The 27,907-nt window shown below is 40.5% G+C and overlaps 1 protein-coding gene across 2 annotated transcripts in view; it reads left to right on the top strand.

The window, feature by feature from the left end:
- bmp3 (bone morphogenetic protein 3) overlaps positions 1-26,215 on the top strand; it is a 62,644-nt gene extending 36,429 nt beyond the window's left edge. For both annotated transcript variants that reach the window (XM_042320213.1, XM_024415095.2), the window contains exon 3: positions 25,370-26,215. In XM_042320213.1, the coding sequence (XP_042176147.1) occupies positions 25,370-25,561 (192 nt within the window). In that variant the 3' untranslated portion in view covers positions 25,562-26,215. The remainder of the gene's footprint in view (positions 1-25,369) is intronic.
- Positions 26,216-27,907: the final 1,692 nt, after the last annotated feature.

The raw sequence follows: 27,907 nt of genomic DNA, 5'->3' as shown, positions 1-27,907 counted from the left end.
CATTGTCTGGTTAGTTACTCCAGTCTGATAGAACATTGACTGGTTAGTTACTCCAGTCTGATAGAACATTGTCTGGTTAGTTACTCCAGTCTGATAGAACAGTCTGATAGAACATTGTGTTACTCAAGTCTGATAGAACATCGTCTGGTTAGTTACTCCAGTCTGATAGAACATTGTCTGGTTAGTTACTCCAGTCTGATAGAACATTGACTGGTTAGTTACTCCAGTCTGATAGAACATTGTCTGGTTAGTTACTCCAGTCTGATAGAACATTGTCTCATCAGTTACTTCAGTCTGACAGAACATTGTGTTACTCCAGTCTGATAGAACGTTGTCTCGTTAGTTACTCCAGTCTGATAGAACGTTGTCTCGTTAGTTAGTCCAGTCTGACAGAACATTGTCTGGTTAGTTACTCCAGTCTGATCGAACATTGTCTGGTTAGTTACTCAGTCTGATAGAACATTGTGTTACGCAAGTCTGATAGAACATCATCTGGTTAGTTACTCCAGTCTGACAGAACATTGTCTGGTTAGTTACTCCAGTCTGATAGAACATTGTCTGGTTAGTTACTCCAGTCTGGTAGAACATTGTCTCGTTAGTTACTCCAGTCTGATAGAACAGTGTCTGGTTAATTACTCCAGTCTGAAAGAACATTGTGTCATTAATTACTCCTGTCTGATAGAACATTGTCTGGTTAGGTACTCCAGTCTGATAGAACATTGTCTGGTTAGTTACTCCAGTCTTACAGAACATTGTCTGGTTAGTTACTCCAGTCTGATAGAACATTGTCTGGTTAGTTACTCCAGTCTGATAGAACATTGTCTGGTTAGTTACTCCAGTCTGAAAATTGTCTGGTTAGTTACTCCAGTCTGATAGAACACTGTGTTACTCAAGTCTGATAGAACATTGTCTGGTTAGTTACTCCAGTCTGATAGAACATTGTCTGGTTAGTTACTCCAGTCTGATAGAACATTGTCTCGTTAGTACTCCAGTCTGATATAACATTGTCTGGTTAGTTACTCCAGTCTGATAGAACATTGTCTGGTTAGTTACTCCAGTCTGATAGAACATTGTGTTACTTCCAGTCTGATAGAACATTGTCTCGTTAGTTACTCCAGTCTGATATAACATTGTCTGGTTAGTTACTCCAGTCTGATAGAACATTGTCTGTTTAGTTACTCCAGTCTGATAGAACATTGTGTTACTCCAGTCTGATAGAACATTGTCTGGTTAGTTACTCCAGTCTGATAGAACATTGTCTGGTTAGTTACTCCAGTCTGATAGAACATTGTCTGGTTAGTTACTCCAGTCTGATAGAACATTGTCTGGTTAGTTACTCCAGTCTGATAGAACATTGTCTGGTTAGTTACTCCAGTCTGATAGAACATTGTCTCGTTAGTTACTCCAGTCTGACAGAACATTTTCTGGTTAGTTACTCCAGTCTGACAGAACATTGTGTTACTCCAGTCTGATAGAACGTTGTCTCGTTAGTTACTCCAGTCTGATAGAACATTGTCTGGTTTGTTACTCCAGTCTGATAGAACATTGTCTGGTTAGTTACTCCAGTCTGATAGAACATTGTCTGGTTAGTTACTCCAGTCTGATAGAACATTGTCTGGTTAGTTACTCCAGTCTGATAGAACATTGTCTGGTTAGTTACTCCAGTCTGATAGAACATTGTCTGGTTAGTTACTCCAGTCTGATAGAACATTGTCTGGTAAGCTACTCCAGTCTGATAGAACATTGTGTTAGTTACTCCAGTCTGATAGAACATTGTCTGGTAAGCTACTCCAGTCTGCTAGAACATTGTGTTACTCAGGTTTGATAGAACATTGTGTTACTCCAGTCTGACAGAACATTGTGTTACTGCAGTCTGATGGAACATTGTGTTACTCAAGTCTGATAGAACATCATCTGGTTAGTTACTCCAGTCTGATAGAACATTGTCTGGTTAGTTACTCCAGTCTGATAGAACATTGTCTGGTTATTTACTCCAGTCTGACAGAACATTGTCTGGTTAGTTACTCCAGTCTGATAGAACATTGTCTGGTTAGTTACTCCAGTCTGGTAGAACATTGTCTGGTTAGTTACTCCAGTCTGATAGAACATTGTCTGGTTAGTTACTCCAGTCTGATAGAACATTGTCTGGTTTGTTACTCCAGTCTGATAGAACATTGTATGGTTGGTTACTCCATTCTGATAGAACATTGTGTTACTCCAGTCTGATAGAACATTGTCTGGTTAGTTAATCCAGTCTGATAGAGCATTGTCTGGTTAGTTACTCCAGTCTGATAGAACATTGTCTGGTTAGTTACTCCAGTCTGATAGAACATTGTCTGGTTAGTTACTCCAGTCTGATAGAACATTGTCTGGTTAGTTACTCCAGTCTGATAGAACATTGTCTGGTTAGTTACTCCAGTCTGATAGAACATTGTCTGGTTAGTTACTCCAGTCTGATAGAACATTGTCTGGTTAGTTACTCCAGTCTGATAGAACATTGTCTGGTTAGTTACTCCAGTCTGATAGAACATTGTCTGGTAAGCTACTCCAGTCTGATAGAACATTGTGTTACTCCAGTCAGATGGAACATCGTCTGGAACTACTCCAGTCTGATAGAACATTGTGTTAGTTACTCCAGTCTGCTAGAACATTGTCTGGTAAGCTACTCCAGTCTGCTAGAACATTGTGTTACTCAGGTTTGATAGAATATTGTGTTACTCCAGTCTGATAGAACATTGTCTGGTTAGTTACTCCAGTCTGATAGAACATTGTCTGGTTAGTTACTCCAGTCTGATAGAACATTGTCTGGTTAGTTACTCCAGTTTGATAGAACATTGTCTGGTTAGTTACTCCAGTCTGATAGAACATTGTCTGGTTAGTTACTCCAGTCTGATAGAACATTGTCTGTTAGTTACTCCAGTTTGATAGAACATTGCCTGGTTAGTTACTCCAGTCTGATAGAACATTGTCTGGTTAGTTACTCCAGTCTGATAGAACATTGTCTGGTTAGTTACTCCAGTCTGATAGAACATTGTCTGTTAGTTACTCCAGTCTGATAGAACATTGTCTGGTTAGTTACTCCAGTCTGATAGAACATTGTCTGGTTAGTTACTCCAGTCTGATAGAACATCGTCTGATTAGTTACTCCAGTCTGATAGAACATTGTCTGGTTAGTTACTCCAGTTTGATAGAACATCGCCTGGTTAGTTACTCCAGTCTGATAGAACATTGTCTGGTTAGTTACTCCAGTCAGATAGAACATTGTCTGGTTAGTTACTCCAGTCTTAGAGAACATCGTCTGGTTAGTTACTCCAGTCTGATAGAACATTGTCTGGTTAGTTACTCCAGTCTGATAGAACATTGTCTCGTTAGTTACTCCAGTCTGACAGAACATTTTCTGGTTAGTTACTCCAGTCTGATAGAACATTGTATTAGTTACTCCAGTCTGATAGAACATTGTCAGCTACTCCAGTCTGATAGAACATTGTATTAGTTACTCCAGTCTGATAGAACATTGTCTGGTTAGCTACTCCAGTCTGATAGAACATTGTGTTACTCAGGTTTGATAGAACATTGTGTTACTCCAGTCAGATAGAACATTGTCTGGTAAGCTACTCCAGTCTGATAGAACATTGTGTTAGTTACTCCAGTCTGATAGAACATTGTCTGGTAAGCTACTCCAGTCTGCTAGAACATTGTGTTACTCAGGTTTGATAGAACATTGTGTTACTCCAGTCTGACAGAACATTGTGTTACTGCAGTCTGATGGAACATTGTGTTACTCCAGTCTGACAGAACATTGTGTTACTCCAGTCTGATAGAACATTGTGTTAATCCAGTCTGATAGAACATTGTGTTACTCCAGTCTGACAGAACATTGTGTTACTCCAGTCTGACAGAACATTGAACAACTCCAGTCTGATAGAACATTGTGTTACTCCGGTCAGATAGAACATTGTCTGCTAAGTTACTCCAGTCTGATAGAACATTGTCTGGTTAGTTACTCCAGTCTGATAGAACATTGTCTGTTTACTCCAGTCTGATAGAACATTGTCTGTAAGCTACTCCAGTCTGATAGAACATTGTCTGGTAAGCTACTCCAGTCTGCTAGAACATTGTGTTACTCCAGTCTGATAGAACATTGTGTTACTGAGTCTGATAGAACATTGTGTTACTCCAGTCTGATAGAACATTGTGTTACTCCAGTCTGATAGAACATTGTCTGGTTAGTTACTCCAGTCTGATAGAACATTGTCTGGTAAGCTACTCCAGTTTGATAGAACATTGTGTTAGTTACTCCAGTCTGATAGAACATTGTCTGGTAAGCTACTCCAGTCTGCTAGAACATTGTGTTACTCCAGTCTGATAGAACATTGTGCTACTCCAGTCTGATAGAACATTGTGTTACTCCGGTCAGATAGAACATTGTCTGGTTAGTTACTCCAGTCTGATAGAACATTGTCTGGTTAGTTACTCCAGTCAGATAGAACATTGTCTGGTATGCTACTCCTGTCTGATAGAACATTGTCTGGTTAGTTACTCCAGTCTGATAGAACATTGTGCTACTCCAGTCTGATAGAACATTGTGTTACTCCAGTCAGATAGAACATTGTCTGGTTAGTTAATCCAGTCTGATAGAACATTGTCTGGTTAGTTACTCCAGTCTGATAGAACATTGTTACTCCAGTCTGATGGAACATTGTCTGTTAGCTACTCCAGTCTGATGGAACATTGTGTTACTCCAGTTGGAATGAACATTGTGTTACTCCAGTCTGACAGAACATTATGTTACTCCAGTCTGATAGAACATTGTGTTACTCCAGTCTGACAGAACATTGTGTTACTCCAGTCTGATGGAACATTGTGTTACTCCAGTCTGACAGAACATTGTGTTACTCCAGTCTGATAGAACATTGTGTTACTCCAGTCTGACAGAACATTGTGTTACTCCAGTCTGATAGAACATTGTGTTACTCCAGTCTGATAGAACATTGTCTGATTAGTTACTCCAGTCTGACAGAACATTGTGTTACTCCAGTCTGATAGAACATTGTGTTACTCCAGTCTGATAGAACATTGTGTTACTCCAGTCTGACAGAACATTGTGTTACTCCAGTCTGATAGAACATTGTGTTACTCCAGTCTGATAGAACATTGTGTTACTCCAGTCTGACAGAACATTGTGTTACTGCAGTCTGATGGAACATTGTGTTACTCCAGTCTGACAGAACATTGTGTTACTCCAGTCTGATAGAACATTGTGTTACTCCAGTCTGACAGAACATTGTGTTACTCCAGTCTGATAGAACATTGTGTTACTCCTGTCTGATAGAACATTGTGTAACTCCATTGTGATAGAACATTGTGCTACTCCAGTCTGATAGAACATTGTCTGGTATGCTACTCCTGTCTGATAGAACATTGTCTGGTTAGTTACTCCAGTCTGATAGAACATTGTGCTACTCCAGTCTGATAGAACATTGTGTTACTCCAGTCTGATAGAACATTGTGCTACTCCAGTCTGATAGAACATTGTCTGGTTAGCTACTCCAGTCTGATGGAACATTGTGTTACTCCAGTTGGAATGAACATTGTGTTACTCCAGTCTGACAGAACATTGTGTTACTCCAGTCTGATGGAACATTGTGTTACTCCAGTCTGACAGAACATTGTGTTACTCCAGTCTGATAGAACATTGTGTTACTCCAGTCTGACAGAACATTGTGTTACTCCAGTCTGATAGAACATTGTGTTACTCCAGTCTGATAGAACATTGTGTTACTCCAGTCTGACAGAACATTGTGTTACTCCAGTCTGACAGAACATTGTGTTACTCCAGTCTGATGGAACATTGTGTTACTCCAGTCTGATAGAACATTGTGTTACTTCCAGTCTGATAGAACATTGTGTTACTCCAGTCTGATAGAACATTGTCTGATTAGTTACTCCAGTCTGACAGAACATTGTGTTACTCCAGTCTGATAGAACATTGTGTTACTCCAGTCTGACAGAACATTGTGTTACTCCAGTTTGATAGAACATTGTGTTACTCCAGTCTGATAGAACATTGTGTTACTCCAGTCTGACAGAACATTGTGTTACTCCAGTCTGATAGAACATTGTGTAACTCCAGTCTGATAGAACATTGTGTTACTCCAGTCTGACAGAACATTGTGTTACTCCAGTCTGATAGAACATTGTGTTACTCCAGTCTGATGGAACATTGTGTTACTCCAGTCTGACGGAACATTGTGTTACTCCAGTCTGACAGAACATTGTGTTACTCCAGTCTGACAGAACATTGTGTTACTCCAGTCTGACAGAACATTGTGTTACTCCAGTCTGATAGAACATTGTGTAACTCCAGTCTGATAGAACATTGTGTTACTCCAGTCTGACAGAACATTGTGTTACTCCAGTCTGATGGAACATTGTGTTACTCCAGTCTGATGGAACATTGTGTTACTCCAGTCTGACAGAACATTGTGTTACTCCAGTCTGACAGAACATTGTGTTACTCCAGTCTGATGGAACATTGTGTTACTCCAGTCTGATAGAACATTGTGTTACTCCAGTCTGATAGAACATTGTGTTACTCCAGTCTGATAGAACATTGTCTGATTAGTTACTCCAGTCTGACAGAACATTGTGTTACTCCAGTCTGATAGAACATTGTGTTACTCCAGTCTGATAGAACATTGTGTTACTCCAGTCTGACAGAACATTGTGTTACTCCAGTCTGATAGAACATTGTGTTACTCCAGTCTGATAGAACATTGTGTTACTCCAGTCTGACAGAACATTGTGTTACTGCAGTCTGATGGAACATTGTGTAACTCCAGTCTGATAGAACATTGTGTTACTCCAGTCTGACAGAACATTGTGTTACTCCAGTCTGATAGAACATTGTGTTACTCCAGTCTGATGGAACATTGTGTTACTCCAGTCTGACAGAACATTGTGTTACTCCAGTCTGATAGAACATTGTGTTACTCCAGTCTGACAGAACATTGTGTTACTCCAGTCTGATAGAACATTGTGTTACTCCAGTCTGACAGAACATTGTGTTACTCCAGTCTGATAGAACATTGTGTTACTCCAGTCTGATAGAACATTGTCTGATTAGTTACTCCAGTCTGACAGAACATTGTGTTACTCCAGTCTGATAGAACATTGTGTTACTCCAGTCTGATAGAACATTGTCTGGTTAGTTACTCCAGTCTGATGGAACATTGTGTTACTCCAGTCTGATAGAACATTGTGTTACTCCAGTCTGACAGAACATTGTGTTACTCCAGTCTGATAGAACATTGTGCTACTCCAGTCTGATAGAACATTGTCTGATTAGTTTCTCCAGTCTGATTGAACATTGCGTTACTCCAGTCTGATATAACATTGTGTTACTCCAGTCTGATAGAACATTGTGTTAATCCAGTCTGATAGAACATTGTGTTACTCCAGTCTGATAGAACATTGTGTTACTCCAGTCTGACAGAACATTGTGTTACTCCAGTCTGATAGAACATTGTGTTACTCCAGTCTGATAGAACATTGTGTTACTCCAGTCTGATAGAACATTGTGTTACTCCAGTCTGATAGAACATTGTGTTACTCCAGTCTGACAGAACATTGTGTTACTCCAGTCTGATAGAACATTGTGTTACTCCAGTCTGATAGAACATTGTGTTACTCCAGTCTGATAGAACATTGTCCTACTCCAGTCTGATAGAACATTTTCTGTTTAGTTACTCCAGTCTGATGGAACATTGTGTTACTCCAGTCTGTTAGAACATTGTGTTTCTCCAGTCTGATAGAACATTGTGCTACTCCAGTCTGATAGAACATTGTCTGGTTAGTTTCTCCAGTCTGATTGAACATTGCGTTACTCCAGTCTGATATAACATTGTGTTACTCCAGTCTGATAGAACATTGTGTTAATCCAGTCTGATAGAACATTGTGTCCAGTCTGATAGAACATTGTGTTACTCCAGTCTGACAGAACATTGTGTTACTCCAGTCTGATAGAACATTGTGTTACTCCAGTCTGATAGAACATTGTGTTACTCCAGTCTGACAGAACATTGTGTTACTCCAGTCTGATAGAACATTGTGTTACTCCAGTCTGATAGAACATTGTCCTACTCCAGTCTGATAGAACATTTTCTGGTTAGTTACTCCAGTCTGATGGAACATTGTGTTACTCCAGTCTGTTAGAACATTGTGTTTCTCCAGTCTGATAGAACATTGTGCTACTCCAGTCTGATAGAACATTGTCTGGTTAGTTACTCCAGTTTGATAGAACATTGTCTGGTTAGTTACTCCAGTCTGATAGAACATTGTCTGGTAAGTTACTCCAGTCTGCTAGAACATTGTGTTACTCCAGCCCGATAGAACATTGTGTTACTCCAGTCTGATAGAACATTGTGCTACTCCAGTCTGAGAGAACATTGTGCTACTCCAGTCTGATAGAACATAGTGCTACTCCAGTCTGATAGAACATTGTCTGGTTAGTTACTCCAGTCTGATAGAACATTGTCTGGTAAGCTATTCCAGTCTGATAGAACATTGTGCTACTCCAGTCAGATAGAACATTGTCTGGTTAGTTAATCCAGTCTGATAGAACATTGTCTGGTTAGTTACTCCAGTCTGATAGAACATTGTGCTACTCCAGTCTGATAGAACATTGTGTTACTCCAGTCTGATAGAACATTGTGCTACTCCAGTCTGATAGAACATTGTCTGGTTAGCTACTCCAGTCTGATGGAACATTGTGTTACTCCAGTTGGAATGAACATTGTGTTACTCCAGTCTGACAGAACATTGTGTTACTCCAGTCTGACAGAACATTGTGTTACTCCAGTCTGATGGAACATTGTGTTACTCCAGTCTGACAGAACATTGTGTTACTCCAGTCTGATAGAACATTGTGTTACTCCAGTCTGATAGAACATTGTGTTACTCCAGTCTGATAGAACATTGTCTGATTAGTTACTCCAGTCTGACAGAACATTGTGTTACTCCAGTCTGATAGAACATTGTGTTACTCCAGTCTGATAGAACATTGTGTTACTCCAGTCTGACAGAACATTGTGTTACTCCAGTTTGATAGAACATTGTGTTACTCCAGTCTGATAGAACATTGTGTTACTCCAGTCTGACAGAACATTGTGTTACTCCAGTCTGATGGAACATTGTGTTACTCCAGTCTGACAGAACATTGTGTTACTCCAGTCTGATAGAACATTGTGTTACTCCAGTCTGACAGAACATTGTGTTACTCCAGTCTGATAGAACATTGTGTTACTCCTGTCTGATAGAACATTGTGTAACTCAATTGTGATAGAACATTGTGCTACTCCAGTCTGATAGAACATTGTCTGGTTAGCTACTCCAGTCTGATGGAACATTGTGTTACTCCAGTTGGAATGAACATTGTGTTACTCCAGTCTGACAGAACATTGTGTTACTCCAGTCTGATAGAACATTGTGTTACTCCAGTCTGACAGAACATTGTGTTACTCCAGTCTGATAGAACATTGTGTTACTCCAGTCTGATAGAACATTGTGCTACTCCAGTCTGATAGAACATTTTCTGATTAGTTTCTCCAGTCTGATGGAACATTGCGTTACTCCAGTCTGATAGAACATTGTGTTACTCCAGTCTGATAGAACATTGTGTTACTCCAGTCTGATAGAACATTGTGTTACTCCAGTCTGACAGAACATTGTGTTACTGCAGTCTGATGGAACATTGTGTTACTCCAGTCTGATAGAACATTGTGCTACTCCAGTCTGATAGAACATTGTCTGATTAGTTTCTCCAGTCTGATTGAACATTGCGTTACTCCAGTCTGATATAACATTGTGTTACTCCAGTCTGATAGAACATTGTGTTAATCCAGTCTGATAGAACATTGTGTTACTCCAGTCTGATAGAACATTCCAGTCTGACAGAACATTGTGTTACTCCAGTCTGATAGAACATTGTGTTACTCCAGTCTGATAGAACATTGTGTTACTCCAGTCTGACAGAACATTGTGTTACTCCAGTCTGATAGAACATTGTGTTACTCCAGTCTGATAGAACATTGTGTTACTCCAGTCTGATAGAACATTGTCCTACTCCAGTCTGATAGAACATTTTCTGGTTAGTTACTCCAGTCTGATGGAACATTGTGTTACTCCAGTCTGTTAGAACATTGTGTTTCTCCAGTCTGATAGAACATTGTGCTACTCCAGTCTGATAGAACATTGTCTGGTTAGTTACTCCAGTCTGATAGAACATTGTCTGGTAAGCTACTCCAGTCTGCTAGAACATTGTGTTACTCAGGTTTGATAGAACATTGTGTTACTCCATCCTGACAGAACATTGTGTTACTCCGGTCAGATAGAACATTGTCTGGTAAGCTACTCCAGTCTGATAGAACATTCTGTTACTCCAGTCTGATAGAACATTGTGCTACTCCAGTCTGATAGAACATTGTGTTACTCCAGTCTGATAGAACATTGTGTTACTCCACTCTGATAGAACATTGTCTGGTTAGTTACTCCAGTCTGATAGAACATTGTCTGGTAAGCTACTCCAGTTTGATAGAACATTGTGTTACTCCAGTCTGATAACATTGTGTTACTCCAGCCCGATAGAACATTGTGTTACTCCAGTCTGATAGAACATTGTGCTACTCCAGTCTGATAGAACATTGTGCTACTCCAGTCTGATAGAACATTGTCTGGTTAGTTACTCCAGTCTGATAGAACATTGTCTGGTTAGTTACTCCAGTCTGATAGAACATTGTCTGGTAAGCTATTCCAGTCTGATAGAACATTGTGCTACTCCAGTCAGATAGAACATTGTCTGGTTAGTTAATCCAGTCTGATAGAACATTGTCTGGTATGCTACTCCTGTCTGATAGAACATTGTCTGGTTAGTTACTCCAGTCTGATGGAACATTGTGTTACTCCAGTCTGACAGAACATTGTGCTACTCCAGTTGGAATGAACATTGTGTTACTCCAGTCTGACAGAACATTGTGTTTCCAGTCTGACAGAACATTGTGTTACTCCAGTCTGATGGAACATTGTGTTACTCCAGTTGGAATGAACATTGTGTTACTCCAGTCTGACAGAACATTGTGTTACTCCAGTCTGACAGAACATTGTGTTACTCCAGTCTGATGGAACATTGTGTTACTCCAGTCTGACAGAACATTGTGTTACTCCAGTCTGATAGAACATTGTGTTACTCCAGTCTGACAGAACATTGTGTTACTCCAGTCTGATAGAACATTGTGTTACTCCAGTCTGATAGAACATTGTGTTACTCCAGTCTGATAGAACATTGTGTTACTCCAGTCTGATAGAACATTGTGTTACTCCAGTCTGACAGAACATTGTGTTACTGCAGTCTGATGGAACATTGTGTTACTGCAGTCTGACGGAACATTGTGTTACTCCAGTCTGACAGAACATTGTGTTACTCCAGTCTGATAGAACATTGTCTCGTTAGTTACTCCAGTCTGATAGAACATTGTGTTACTCCAGTCTGATAGAACATTGTGTAACTCCATTGTGATAGAACATTGTGCTACTCCAGTCTGATAGAACATTGTCTGGTATGCTACTCCTGTCTGATAGAACATTGTCTGGTTAGTTACTCCAGTCTGATAGAACATTGTGCTACTCCAGTCTGATAGAACATTGTGTTACTCCAGTCTGATAGAACATTGTGTTACTCCAGTCTGATGGAACATTGTGTTACTCCAGTCTGATAGAACATTGTGTTACTCCAGTCTGATAGAACATTGTGTTACTCCAGTCTGACAGAACATTGTGTTACTCCAGTTTGATAGAACATTGTGTTACTCCAGTCTGATAGAACATTGTGTTACTCCAGTCTGACAGAACATTGTGTTACTCCAGTCTGATGGAACATTGTGTTACTCCAGTCTGACAGAACATTGTGTTTCTCCAGTCTGATGGAACATTGTGTTACTCCAGTCTGATAGAACATTGTGTTACTCCAGTCTGATAGAACATTGTGTTACTCCAGTCTGATAGAACATTGTGTTACTCCAGTCTGACAGAACATTGTGTTACTGCAGTCTGATGGAACATTGTGTTACTCCAGTCTGACAGAACATTGTGTTACTCCAGTCTGATAGAACATTGTGTTACTCCAGTCTGATAGAACATTGTGTTACTCCAGTCTGACAGAACATTGTGTTACTCCAGTCTGATAGAACATTGTGTTACTCCTGTCTGATAGAACATTGTGTAACTCCATTGTGATAGAACATTGTGCTACTCCAGTCTGATAGAACATTGTCTGATTAGTTTCTCCAGTCTGATGGAACATTGCGTTACTCCAGTCTGATAGAACATTGTGTTACCCCAGTCTGATAGAACATTGTGTTACTCCAGTCTGATAGAACATTGTCTGATTAGTTTCTCCAGTCTGATAGAACATTGTGTTAATCCAGTCTGATAGAACATTGTGTTACTCCATTCTGATAGAACATTGTGTTACTCCAGTCTGATAGAACATTTTCTGATTAGTTTCTCCAGTCTGATGGAACATTGCGTTACTCCAGTCTGATAGAACATTGTGTTACTCCAGTCTGATAGAACATTGTGTTACTCCAGTCTGATAGAACATTGTGTTACTCCAGTCTGACAGAACATTGTGTTACTCCAGTCTGATAGAACATTGTGTTACTCCAGTCTGATAGAACATTGTGCTACTCCAGTCTGATAGAACATTGTCTGATTAGTTTCTCCAGTCTGATTGAACATTGCGTTACTCCAGTCTGATATAACATTGTGTTACTCCAGTCTGATAGAACATTGTGTTAATCCAGTCTGATAGAACATTGTGTTACTCCAGTCTGATAGAACATTGTGTTACTCCAGTCTGACAGAACATTGTGTTACTCCAGTCTGATAGAACATTGTGTTACTCCAGTCTGATAGAACATTGTGTTACTCCAGTCTGACAGAACATTGTGTTACTCCAGTCTGATAGAACATTGTGTTACTCCAGTCTGACAGAACATTGTGTTACTCCAGTCTGATAGAACATTGTGCTACTCCAGTCTGATAGAACATTTTCTGGTTAGTTACTCCAGTCTGATGGAACATTGTGTTACTCCAGTCTGTTAGAACATTGTGCTACTCCAGTCTGATAGAACATTGTCTGGTTAGTTACTCCAGTTTGATAGAACATTGTCTGGTTAGTTACTCCAGTCTGATAGAACATTGTCTGGTAAGCTACTCCAGTCTGCTAGAACATTGTGTTACTCAGGATTGATAGAACATTGTGTTACTCCAGCCTGACAGAACATTGTGTTTCCGGTCAGATAGAACATTGTCTGGTAAGCTACTCCAGTCTGATAGAACATTCTGTTACTCCAGTCTGATAGAACATTGTGCTACTCCAGTCTGATAGAACATTGTGTTACTCCAGTCTGATAGAACATTGTGTTACTCCAGTCTGATAGAACATTGTCTGGTTAGTTACTCCAGTCTGATAGAACATTGTCTGGTAAGCTACTCCAGTTTGATAGAACATTGTGTTACTCCAGTCTGATAGAAAATTGTGTTACTCCAGCCCGATAGAACATTGTGTTACTCCAGTCTGATAGAACATTGTGCTACTCCAGTCTGATAGAACATTGTGCTACTCCAGTCTGATAGAACATTGTGTTACTCTCAGATAGAACATTTAGTTACTCCAGTCTGATAGAACATTGTCTGGTAAGCTATTCCAGTCTGATAGAACATTGTGCTACTCCAGTCAGATAGAACATTGTCTGGTTAGTTAATCCAGTCTGATAGAACATTGTCTGGTATGCTACTCCTGTCTGATAGAACATTGTCTGGTTAGTTACTCCAGTCTGATGGAACATTGTGTTACTCCAGTCTGACAGAACATTGTGTTACTGCAGTCTGATGGAACATTGTGTTACTCCAGTCTGACGGAACATTGTGTTACTCCAGTCTGATAGAACATTGTGTTACTCCAGTCTGATAGAACATTGTGTTACTCCAGTTGGAATGAACATTGTGTTACTCCAGTCTGACAGAACATTGTGTTACTCCAGTCTGACAGAACATTGTGTTACTCCAGTCTGATGGAACATTGTGTTACTCCAGTCTGACAGAACATTGTGTTACTCCAGTCTGATAGAACATTGTGTTACTCCAGTCTGACAGAACATTGTGTTACTCCAGTCTGATAGAACATTGTGTTACTCCAGTCTGATAGAACATTGTGTTACTCCAGTCTGACAGAACATTGTGTTACTCCAGTCTGATAGAACATTGTGTTACTCCAGTCTGACAGAACATTGTGTTACTGCAGTCTGATGGAACATTGTGTTACTCCAGTCTGACGGAACATTGTGTTACTCCAGTCTGACAGAACATTGTGTTACTCCAGTCTGATAGAACATTGTGTTACTCCAGTCTGACAGAACATTGTGTTACTCCTGTCTGATAGAACATTGTGTAACTCCATTGTGATAGAACATTGTGCTACTCCAGTCTGATAGAACATTGTCTGGTATGCTACTCCTGTCTGATAGAACATTGTCTGTTAGTTACTCCAGTCTGATAGAACATTGTGCTACTCCAGTCTGACAGAACATTGTTACTCCAGTCTGACAGAACATTGTGTTACTCCAGTCTGATGGAACATTGTTCCAGTCTGATAGAACATTGCGTTTCTCCAGTCTGATAGAACATTGTCTGATAAGTTACTCCAGTCTGACAGAACATTGTGTTACTCCAGTTTGATAGAACATTGTGTTACTCCAGTCTGATAGAACATTGTGTTACTCCAGTCTGACAGAACATTGTGTTACTCCAGTCTGATGGAACATTGTGTTACTCCAGTCTGACAGAACATTGTGTTTCTCCAGTCTGATGGAACATTGTGTTACTCCAGTCTGATAGAACATTGTGTTACTCCAGTCTGATAGAACATTGTGCTACTCCAGTCTGATAGAACATTGTGTTACTCCAGTCTGACAGAACATTGTGTTACTGCAGTCTGATGGAACATTGTGTTACTGCAGTCTGACGGAACATTGTGTTACTCCAGTCTGACAGAACATTGTGTTACTCCAGTCTGATAGAACATTGTGTTACTCCAGTCTGACAGAACATTGTGTTACTCCAGTCTGATAGAACATTGTGTAACTCCATTGTGATAGAACATTGTGCTACTCCAGTCTGATAGAACATTGTCTGGTATGCTACTCCAGTCTGATAGAACATTGTTGTTAGTTTCTCCAGTCTGATGGAACATTGCGTTACTCCAGTCTGATAGAACATTGTGTTACTCCAGTCTGATAGAACATTGTTACTCCAGTCTGATAGAACATTGTGTTACTCCAGTCTGATAGAACATTGTGTTACTCCAGTCTGATAGAACATTGTGATTAGTTTCTCCAGTCTGATTGAACTGTTACTCCAGTCTGATAGAACATTTTCTGATTAGTTTCTCCAGTCTGATGGAACATTGCGTTACTCCAGTCTGATAGAACATTGTGTTACTCCAGTCTGATAGAACATTGTGTTACTCCAGTCTGACAGAACATTGTGTTACTCCAGTCTGATAGAACATTGTGTTACTCCAGTCTGATAGAACATTGTGCTACTCCAGTCTGATAGAACATTGTCTGATTAGTTTCTCCAGTCTGATTGAACATTGCGTTACTCCAGTCTGATATAACATTGTGTTACTCCAGTCTGACAGAACATTGTGTTAATCCAGTCTGATAGAACATTGTGTTACTCCAGTCTGATAGAACATTGTGTTACTCCAGTCTGACAGAACATTGTTACTCCAGTCTGATAGAACATTGTGTTACTCCAGTCTGATAGAACATTGTGTTACTCCAGTCTGACAGAACATTGTGTTACTCCAGTCTGATAGAACATTGTGTTACTCCAGTCTGATAGAACATTGTGCTACTCCAGTCTGATAGAACATTTTCTGGTTAGTTACTCCAGTCTGATAGAACATTGTCTGGTTAGTTACTCCAGTCTGATAGAATATTGTCTGGTTAGTTACTCCAGTCTGATAGAACATTGTCTGGTTAGTTACTCCAGTCTGATAGAACATTGTCTGGTTAGTTACTCCAGTCTGATAGAACATTGTCTGGTTAGTTACTCCAGTCTGATAGAACATTGTGTTATCCAGAGATGGAATATGTCTGTAAGCTACTCCAGTCTGATAGAACATTGTCTGGTTAGTTACTCCAGTCAGATGGAACATCGTCTGGTAAGCTACTCCAGTCTGATAGAACATTGTGTTAGTTACTCCAGTCTGATAGAACATTGTCTGGTAAGCTACTCCAGTCTGCTAGAACATTGTGTTACTCAGGTTTGATAGAACATTGTGTTACTCCAGCCTGATAGAACATTGTGTTACTCCGGTCAGATAGAACATTGTGTTAATCCGGTCAGATAGAACATTGTGTTAATCCAGTCTGATAGAACATTGTGTTACTCCAGTCTGATAGAACATTGTGTTACTCCAGTCTGATAGAACATTGTGCTACTCCAGTCTGATGGAACATTGTGTTACTCCAGTTGGAATGAACATTGTGTTACTCCAGTCTGACAGAACATTATGTTACTCCAGTCTGACAGAACATTGTGTTACTCCGGTCTGATGGAACATTGTGTTACTCCAGTCTGACAGAATATTGTGTTACTCCAGTCTGATAGAACATTGTGTTACTCCAGTCTGACAGAACATTGTGTTACTCCAGTCTGATAGAACATTGTGTTACTCCAGTCTGATAGAACATTGTCTGATTAGTTACTCCAGTCTGACAGAACATTGTGTTACTCCAGTCTGATAGAACATTGTGTAACTCCAGTCTGACAGAACATTGTGTTACTCCAGTCTGACAGAACATTGTGTTACTCCAGTCTGATAGAACATTGTGTTACTCCAGTCTGATAGAACATTGTGTTACTCCAGTCTGATGGAACATTGTGTTACTCCAGTCTGATAGAACATTGTGTTACTCCAGTCTGACAGAACATTGTGTTACTCCAGTCTGATAGAACATTGTGTTACTCCAGTCTGACAGAACATTGTGTTACTCCAGTCTGATAGAACATTGTGTTACTCCTGTCTGATAGAACATTGTGTAACTCCATTGTGATAGAACATTGTGCTACTCCAGTCTGATAGAACATTGTCTGGTATGCTACTCCTGTCTGATAGAACATTGTCTGGTTAGTTACTCCAGTCTGATAGAACATTGTGTTACTCCAGTCTGATAGAACATTGTGTTACTCCAGTCTGATGGAACATTGTGTTACTCCAGTTGGAATGAACATTGTGTTACTCCAGTCTGACAGAACATTGTGTTACTCCAGTCTGACAGAACATTGTGTTACTCCAGTCTGACGGAACATTGTGTTACTCCAGTCTGATAGAACATTGTGTTACTCCAGTCTGACAGAACATTGTGTTACTCCAGTCTGATAGAACATTGTGTTACTCCAGTCTGATAGAACATTGTGTTACTCCAGTCTGATAGAACATTGTGTTACTCCAGTCTGACAGAACATTGTGTTACTCCAGTCTGATGGAACATTGTGTTACTCCAGTCTGACAGAACATTGTGTTACTCCAGTCTGATAGAACATTGTGTTACTCCAGTCTGATAGAACATTGTGTTACTCCAGTCTGATAGAACATTGTCTGATTAGTTACTCCAGTCTGACAGAACATTGTGTTACTCCAGTCTGATAGAACATTGTGTTACTCCAGTCTGATAGAACATTGTGTTACTCCAGTCTGACAGAACATTGTGTTACTCCAGTTTGATAGAACATTGTGTTACTCCAGTCTGATAGAACATTGTGTTACTCCAGTCTGAGTCTGAGAACATTGTGTTACTCCAGTCTGACAGAACATTGTGTTACTCCAGTCTGACAGAACATTGTGTTACTCCAGTCTGATAGAACATTGTGTTACTCCAGTCTGACAGAACATTGTGTTACTTCCAGTCTGATAGAACATTGTGTTAGTCTGATAGAACATTGTGTAACTCCATTGTGATAGAACATTGTGTTACTCCAGTCTGATAGAACATTGTCTGATTAGTTTCTCCAGTCTGATGGAACATTGCGTTACTCCAGTCTGATAGAACATTGTGTTACTCCAGTCTGATAGAACATTGTGTTACTCCAGTCTGATAGAACATTGTGTTACTCCAGTCTGACAGAACATTGTGTTACTCCAGTCTGATAGAACATTGTGTTACTCCAGTCTGATAGAACATTGTGTTACTCCAGTCTGACAGAACATTGTGTTACTCCAGTCTGATAGAACATTGTGTTACTCCAGTCTGATAGAACATTGTGCTACTCCAGTCTGATAGAACATTGTCTGATTAGTTTCTCCAGTCTGATTGAACATTGCGTTACTCCAGTCTGATATAACATTGTGTTACTCCAGTCTGATAGAACATTGTGTTAATCCAGTCTGATAGAACATTGTGTTACTCCAGTCTGATAGAACATTGTGTTACTCCAGTCTGATAGAACATTGTGTTACTCCAGTCTGATAGAACATTGTGTTACTCCAGTCTGATAGAACATTGTGCTACTCCAGTCTGATAGAACATTTTCTGGTTAGTTACTCCAGTCTGATGGAACATTGTGTTACTCCAGTCTGTTAGAACATTGTGTTTCTCCAGTCTGATAGAACATTGTGCTACTCCAGTCTGATGGAACATTGTTTTACTCCAGTCTGATAGAACATTGTTACTCCAGTCTGATAGAACATTGTGTTACTCCAGTCTGATAGAACATTGTGTTACTCCAGTCTGATAGAACATTGTGTTACTCCAGTCTGATAGAACATTGTGTTACTCCAGTCTGATAGAACATTGTGTTACTCCAGTCTGATAGAACATTGTGTTACTCCAGTCTAGATCCAGTCTGAAGAACATTGTGTTACTCCAGTCTGATAGAACATTGTGTTACTCCAGTCTGATAGAACATTGTCCTACTCCAGTCTGATAGAACATTTTTAGTTACTCCAGTCTGATGGAACATTGTGTTCTCCAGTCTGATAGAACATTGTGCTACTCCAGTCTGATAGAACATTGTCTGGTTAGTTACTCCAGTTTGATAGAACATTGTTGTAAGCTACTCCAGTTTGATAGAACATTGTGTTACTCCAGTCTGATAGAACATTGTGATACTCCAGCCCGATAGAACATTGTGCTACTCCAGTCTGATAGAACATTGTGTTACTCCGGTCAGATAGAACATTGTCTGGTTAGTTACTCCAGTCTGCTAGAACATTGTCTGGTTAGTTACTCCAGTCTGATAGAACATTGTCTGGTAAGCTATTCCAGTCTGATAGAACATTGTGTTACTCCAGTCAGATAGAACATTGTCTGGTTAGTTAATCCAGTCTGATAGAACATTGTGTTACTCCAGTCTGATAGAACATTGTGTTACTCCAGTCTGATAGAACATTGTCTGGTTAGTTACTCCAGTCTGATAGAACATTGTGCTACTCCAGTCTGATAGAACATTGTCTGGTTAGCTACTCCAGTCTGATGGAACATTGTGTTACTCCAGTTGGAATGAACATTGTGTTACTCCAGTCTGACAGAACATTGTGTTACTCCAGTCTGACAGAACATTGTGTTACTCCAGTCTGATGGAACATTGTGTTACTCCAGTCTGACAGAACATTGTGTTACTCCAGTCTGATAGAACATTGTGTTACTCCAGTCTGATAGAACATTGTGTTACTCCAGTCTGATAGAACATTGTCTGATTAGTTACTCCAGTCTGACAGAACATTGTGTTTCCAGTCTGATAGAACATTGTGTTACTCCAGTCTGATAGAACATTGTGTTACTCCAGTCTGATAGAACATTGTGTTCCTCCAGTTTGATAGAACATTGTGTTACTCCAGTCTGATAGAACATTGTGTTACTCCAGTCTGATAGAACATTGTGTTACTCCAGTCTGACGGAACATTGTGTTATTCCAGTCTGACGGAACATTGTGTTACTCCAGTCTGACAGAACATTGTGTTACTCCAGTCTGATAGAACATTGTGTTACTCCAGTCTGATAGAACATTGTAGAACATTGTGTTACTCCAGTCTGATAGAACATGATAGAACATTGTTACTCCAGTCTGATAGAACATTGTCTGATTAGTTTCTCCAGTCTGACAGAACATTGTGTTACTCCAGTCTGATAGAACATTGTGTTACTCCAGTCTGATAGAACATTGTGTTACTCCAGTCTGATAGAACATTGTGTTACTCCAGTCTGATAGAACATTGTGTTACTCCAGTCTGATAGAACATTGTGTTACTCCAGTCTGATAGAACATTGTGCTACTCCAGTCTGATAGAACATTTTCTGATTAGTTTCTCCAGTCTGATGGAACATTGCGTTACTCCAGTCTGATAGAACATTGTGTTACTCCAGTCTGATAGAACATTGTGTTACTCCAGTCTGATAGAACATTGTGTTACTCCAGTCTGACAGAACATTGTGTTACTCCAGTCTGATAGAACATTGTGTTACTCCAGTCTGATAGAACATTGTGCTACTCCAGTCTGATAGAACATTGTCTGATTAGTTTCTCCAGTCTGATTGAACATTGCGTTACTCCAGTCTGATATAACATTGTGTTACTCCAGTCTGATAGAACATTGTGTTAATCCAGTCTGATAGAACATTGTGTTACTCCAGTCTGATAGAACATTGTGTTACTCCAGTCTGACAGAACATTGTTACTCCAGTCTGATAGAACATTGTGTTACTCCAGTCTGATAGAACATTGTGTTACTCCAGTCTGACAGAACATTGTGTTACTCCAGTCTGATAGAACATTGTGTTACTCCAGTCTGATAGAACATTGTGTTACTCCAGTCTGATAGAACATTGTCCTACCAGTCTGATAGAACATTTTCTGTTAGTTACTCCAGTCTGATGGAACATTGTGTTACTCCAGTCTGATAGAACATTGTGTTTCTCCAGTCTGATAGAACATTGTGCTACTCCAGTCTGATAGAACATTGTGTTACTCCAGTCTGATAGAACATTGTAGTTACTCCAGTCTGATAGAACATTGTTGTAAGCTACTCCAGTCTGCTAGAACATTGTGTTACTCAGGATTGATAGAACATTGTGTTACTCCAGCCTGACAGAACATTGTGAGTCAGATAGAACATTGTCTGTTACTCCAGTCTGATAGAACATTCTGTTACTCCAGTCTGATAGAACATTGTGCTACTCCAGTCTGATAGAACATTGTGTTACTCCAGTCTGATAGAACATTGTGTTACTCCAGTCTGATAGAACATTGTCTGGTTAGTTACTCCAGTCTGATAGAACATTGTTACTCCAGTTTGATAGAACATTGTGTTACTCCAGTCTGATAGAACATTGTGTTACTCCAGTCTGATAGAACATTGTGTTACTCCAGTCTGATAGAACATTGTGTTACTCCAGTCTGATAGAACATTGTGTTACTCCAGTCTGATAGAACATTGTGTTACTCCAGTCTGATAGAACATTGTCTGGTTAGTTACTCCAGTCTGATAGAACATTGTCTGTAAGCTACTCCAGTCTGATAGAACATTGTGTTACTCCAGTCAGATAGAACATTGTCTGGTTAGTTACTCCAGTCTGATAGAACATTGTCTGGTATGCTACTCCAGTCTGATAGAACATTGTCTGGTTAGTTACTCCAGTCTGTAGAACATTGTGCTACTCCAGTCTGATAGAACATTGTGTTACTCCAGTCTGATAGAACATTGTCCTACTCCAGTCTGATAGAACATTGTCTGTTAGTTACTCCAGTCTGATGGAACATTGTGTTACTCCAGTCTGATAGAACATTGTGTTTCTCCAGTAGAACATTGTTACTCCAGTCTGATAGAACATTGTCTGGTTAGTTACTCCAGTTTGATAGAACATTGTCTGGTAAGTCTCCAGTTTGATAGAACATTGTGTTACTCCAGTCTGATAGAACATTGTGTCTGATAGAACATTGTGCTGTCCAGTCTGATAGAACATTGTGTTACTCCAGTCTGATAGAACATTGTCTGGTTAGTTACTCCAGTCTGATAGAACATTGTCTGGTTAGTTACTCCAGTCTGATAGAACATTGTCTGGTACTCCAGTCTGATAGAACATTGTGTTACTAGAACATTGTCTGGTTAGTTAATCCAGTCTGATAGAACATTGTTGTTACTCCAGTCTGATAGAACATTGTGTTACTCCAGTCTGATAGAACATTGTGTTACTCCAGTCTGATAGAACATTGTGCTACTCCAGTCTGATGGAACATTGTCTGTTAGCTACTCCAGTCTGATGGAACATTGTGTTACTCCAGTTGGAATGAACATTGTGTTACTCCAGTCTGACAGAACATTGTGTTACTCCAGTCTGACAGAACATTGTGTTACTCCAGTCTGATGGAACATTGTGTTACTCCAGTCTGACAGAACATTGTGTTACTCCAGTCTGATAGAACATTGTGTTACTCCAGTCTGATAGAACATTGTGTTACTCCAGTCTGATAGAACATTGTCTGATTAGTTACTCCAGTCTGACAGAACATTGTTCCAGTCTGATAGAACATTGTGTTACTCCAGTCTGATAGAACATTTGTTACTCCAGTCTGACAGAACATTGTGTTCCTCCAGTTTGATAGAACATTGTGTTACTCCAGTCTGATAGAACATTGTGTTACTCCAGTCTGACAGAACATTGTGTTACTCCAGTCTGATGGAACATTGTGTTACTCCAGTCTGACGGAACATTGTGTTACTCCAGTCTGACAGAACATTGTGTTACTCCAGTCTGATAGAACATTGTGTTACTCCAGTCTGACAGAACATTGTGTTACTCCAGTCTGATAGAACTGATAGAACATTGTGTTACTCCAGTCTGATAGAACATTGTGCTACTCCAGTCTGATAGAACATTGTCTGATTAGTTTCTCCAGTCTGATGGAACATTGTTACTCCAGTCTGATAGAACATTGTGTTACTCCAGTCTGATAGAACATTGTGTTTCTCCAGTCTGATAGAACATTGTGTTACTCCAGTCTGATAGAACATTGTCTGTTACTCCAGTCTGACAGAACATTGTGTTACTCCAGTCTGATAGAACATTGTAGTTACTCCAGTCTGATAGAACATTGTGTTACTCCAGTCTGACAGAACATTGTGTTACTCCAGTCTGATAGAACATTTGTGTTAGAACATTGTGTTACTCCAGTCTGACAGAACATTGTGTTACTCCAGTCTGATAGAACATTGTGTTACTCCAGTCTGATAGAACAGTCTGAGTCAGAACATTGTTGTTACTCCAGTCTGATGGAACATTGTGTTACTCCAGTCTGATAGAACATTGTGTTACTCCAGTCTGATAGAACATTGTGTTACTCCAGTCTGATAGAACATTGTCTGTTAGTTACTCCAGTCTGATAGAACATTGTGTAAGCTACTCCAGTCTGATAGAACATTGTGTTACTCCAGTCTGATAGAACATTGTTACTCCAGTCTGATAGAACATTGTGCTACTCCAGTCTGATAGAACATTGTGTTACTCCAGTCTGATAGAACATTGTTGTTAGTTACTCCAGTCTGCTAGAACATTGTAGTTACTCCAGTCTGATAGAACATTGTGTTACTCCAGTCTGATAGAACATTGTGTTACTCCAGTCTGATAGAACATTGTGTTACTCCAGTCTGACAGAACATTGTGTTACTCCAGTCTGATAGAACATTGTGTTACTCCTGTCTGATAGAACATTGTGTAACTCCATTGTGATAGAACATTGTCTGGTTAGCTACTCCAGTCTGATGGAACGTTGTTTTACTCCAGTTGGAATGAACATTGTGTTACTCCAGTCTGACAGAACATTGTGTTACTCCAGTCTGACAGAACATTGTGTTACTCCAGTCTGATGGAACATTGTGTTACTCCAGTCTGACAGAACATTGTGTTACTCCAGTCTGATAGAACATTGTGTTACTCCAGTCTGATAGAACATTGTGTTACTCCAGTCTGATAGAACATTGTGTTACTCCAGTCTGAGTCTGATAGAACATTGTGTTACTCCAGTCTGATAGAACATTGTGTTACTCCAGTCTGATAGAACATTGTGTTACTCCAGTCTGATAGAACATTGTGTTACTCCAGTCTGATAGAACATTGTGTTACTCCAGTCTGACAGAACATTGTGTTACTCCAGTCTGATGGAACATTGTGTTACTCCAGTCTGATAGAACATTGTGTTACTCCAGTCTGATAGAACATTGTGTTTCCAGTCTGACAGAACATTGTGTTACTCCAGTCTGATAGAACATTGTGTTACTCCAGTCTGACAGAACATTGTGTTACTCCAGTCTGATAGAACATTGTGTTACTCCAGTCTGATAGAACAACTCCATTTGATAGAACATTGTGCTACTCCAGTCTGATAGAACATTGTCTGATTAGTTTCTCCAGTCTGATTGAACATTGCGTTACTCCAGTCTGATAGAACATTGTGTTACTCCAGTCTGATAGAACATTGTGTTACTCCAGTCTGATAGAACATTGTGTTACTCCAGTCTGACAGAACATTGTGTTACTCCAGTCTGATAGAACATTGTGTTACTCCAGTCTGATAGAACATTGTGTTACTCCAGTCTGATAGAACATTGTCTGGTTAGTTACTCCAGTCTGATAGAACATTGTGTTACTCCAGTCTGATAGAACATTGTGTTACTCCAGTCTGATAGAACATTGTGTTACTCCAGTCTGATAGAACATTGTGTTACTCCAGGTTGTGTTACTCCAGTCTGATAGAACATTGTGTTACTCCAGTCTGATAGAACATTGTGTTACTCCAGTCTGATAGAACATTGTCTGTTAGTTTCCAGTCTGATAGAACATTGTGTTACTCCAGTCTGACAGAACATTGTGTTACTCCAGTCTGATGGAACATTGTGTTACTCCAGTCTGATAGAACATTTGTCTGTGGAACATTGTGTTACTCCAGTCTGATAGAACATTGTGTTACTCCAGTCTGATGGAACATTGTTTTACTCCAGTCTGATAGAACATTGTTACTCCAGTCTGATAGAACATTGTGTTACTCCAGTCTGATAGAACATTGTGTTACTCCAGTCTGACAGAACATTGTGTTACTCCAGTCTGATAGAACATTGTGTTACTCCAGTCTGATAGAACATTGTGCTACTCCAGTCTGATGGAATGTCGTCTTTAACCTTCGTAGAACTGTCATGTTTGATGTCATAAGGTGAATGTTGTGGTTCACCTCCTCCTTGTCTTCTGTCCTGTAGTCTCTGAAGCCTAGCAACCACGCCACCATCCAGAGCATTGTGAGAGCGGTAGGGGTGGTGTCTGGTATCCCTGAGCCCTGCTGTGTCCCAGACAAGATGTCTTCCCTCTCCATCCTCTTCTTCGACGAGGACAAGAACGTGGTGCTCAAAGTCTACCCAAACATGACTGTGGACTCCTGCGCCTGCAGATAGGGATTATTACCACACACACACACACACACACACACACATAGAACAATCTCTCTGCAACATAGCCACCTCTCAAGGATCAAGGATATTCCACTTTTGCACTCTCAGAGAGGTTAGCGATTACAATTTACTATCTAAATGAAGATGGACCTTTTCAGGGAAGGACTGCTGGACCTTCCTCCTACTGGAATCCTGAAGCACCCTGGGAAATAGACAGCTGACTAGTCTCATCATCATCATCATCGCTATCACCACCATCATCATCATGGGGTTTTACTTGTTTGAATACAATTAACCAACCGCTGGAAAGGAGGACCTAATGCAGTTTGAGGTAGCACCTTAAAGAGGGAGGCAAAAACACCCAGAATGAAAGACCTTCTGTGATTCCTGAGCTCCAACAGTATTGGGACAGTGACACATTTGTTGTTGTTTTGGCTCTGTACTCCAGTACTTTGAAATTATACATTGACTATGAGGTTAAAGTGCAGACTGTCAACATTCATTTGAGGGTATTTTCATCCATATCGGGTGAACCGTTTAGAAAGTACAGAGCTTTTTATACCTAGTCCACCCATTTTAGGGGACCAAAAGTATTGGGACAAATTCACTTGTGTATTAAAGTAGTCCTTAATGAATCACAATGAGTGAGAAAGTTACAGATGCACACATACCCCCAAGACATGCTAACCTCTCACCATTACAATAACAGGGGAGGTTAGCATACCCCCAAGACATGATAACCTCTCACCATTACAATAACAGGGGAGGTTAGCATACCCCCAAGACATGCTAACCTCTCACCATTACAATAACAGGGGAGGTTAGCATACCCCAACATGCTAACCTCTCACCATTACAATAACAGGGAGGTTAGCATACCCCCAAGACATGATAACCACTCACCATTACAATAACAGGGAGGTTAGCATACCCCCAAGACATGCTAACCTCTCACCATTACAATAACAGGGGAGGTTAGCATACCCCCAAGACATACTAACCCCTCACCATTACAATAACAGGGGAGGTTAGCATACCCCCAAGACATACTAACCCCTCACCATTACAATAACAGGGAGGTTAGCATACCCCAAGACATGATAACCTCTCACCATTACAATAACAGGGGAGGTTAGCATACCCCCAAGACATACTAACCTCTCACCATTACAATAACAGGGAAGGTTAGCATACCCCCAAGACATGATAACCTCTCACCATTACAATAACAGGGGAGGTTAGCATACCCCCAAGACATACTAACCTCTCACCATTACAATAACAGGGGAGGTTAGCATACCCCCAAGACATACTAACCCCTCACCATTACAATAACAGGGGAGGTTAGCATACCCCCAAGACATGATAACCTCTCACCATTACAATAACAGGGGAGGTTAGCATACCCCCAAGACATACTAACCCCTCACCATTACAATAACAGGGGAGGTTAGCATACCCCCAAGACATGCTAACCTCTCACCATTACAATAACAGGGGAGGTTAGCATACCCCAAGACATGATAACCTCTCACCATTACAATAACAGGGGAGGTTAGCATACCCCCAAGACATACTAACCCCTCACCATTACAATAACAGGGGAGGTTAGCATACCCCCAAGACATACTAACCTCTCACCATTACAATAACAGGGGAGGTTAGCATACCCCCAAGACATGCTAACCTCTCACCATTACAATAACAGGGGAGGTTAGCATACCCCCAAGACATGCTAACCTCTCACCATTACAATAACAGGGGAGGTTAGCATACCCCCAAGACATGCATTTTTGAGAGGGGGTATTATATTTGTGCGTCTGTAACTTTCTCACTCAGTACAGCCCAGTACAGCCTCGTCACCCCGGTACAGCCTTGTCACCCCAGTACAGCCTCATCACCCCAGTACAGCCTCGTCACCCCAGTACAGCCTCGTCACCCCAGTACAGCCTCGTCACCCCGGTACAGCCTCGTCACCACGGTACAGCCTCGTCACCCCGGTACAGCCTCGTCACCCTGGTACAGCCTCGTCACCCCAGTATTGCCTCAGTGGGACTCTTCTGGGTTGACTGAAGTGGTCAGACAGACACATTCTATATCCTTCCTCCCCAGTTCTAAGTTTTTTTTTACCATTACCAAGGAACCTCCTCCTCTCCTCAACCTCTTCCTCCACCTCTTCCTCTACCACCTCCTCTTCCTCCTCTCTTCCATCTCTCCGTCCTCCTCCTCCACCTCCTCGCCTCGTCCTCCTCCTCCCTCTCCAACTCCTCGTCCTCCTCCTCCCGCTCCAACCACCTCTTCCTCCCTCTCCTCATCCTCCTCCTCCACCTCTTCCTCCACCTCTTCTCA

This window comes from Oncorhynchus tshawytscha, linkage group LG04 (assembly GCF_018296145.1).
Source record: "Oncorhynchus tshawytscha isolate Ot180627B linkage group LG04, Otsh_v2.0, whole genome shotgun sequence".
Lineage (NCBI taxonomy): Eukaryota > Metazoa > Chordata > Actinopteri > Salmoniformes > Salmonidae > Oncorhynchus > Oncorhynchus tshawytscha.
Note: the sequence above shows the minus strand (reverse complement) of the source record. Positions and strands in the feature narration are given on the sequence as shown.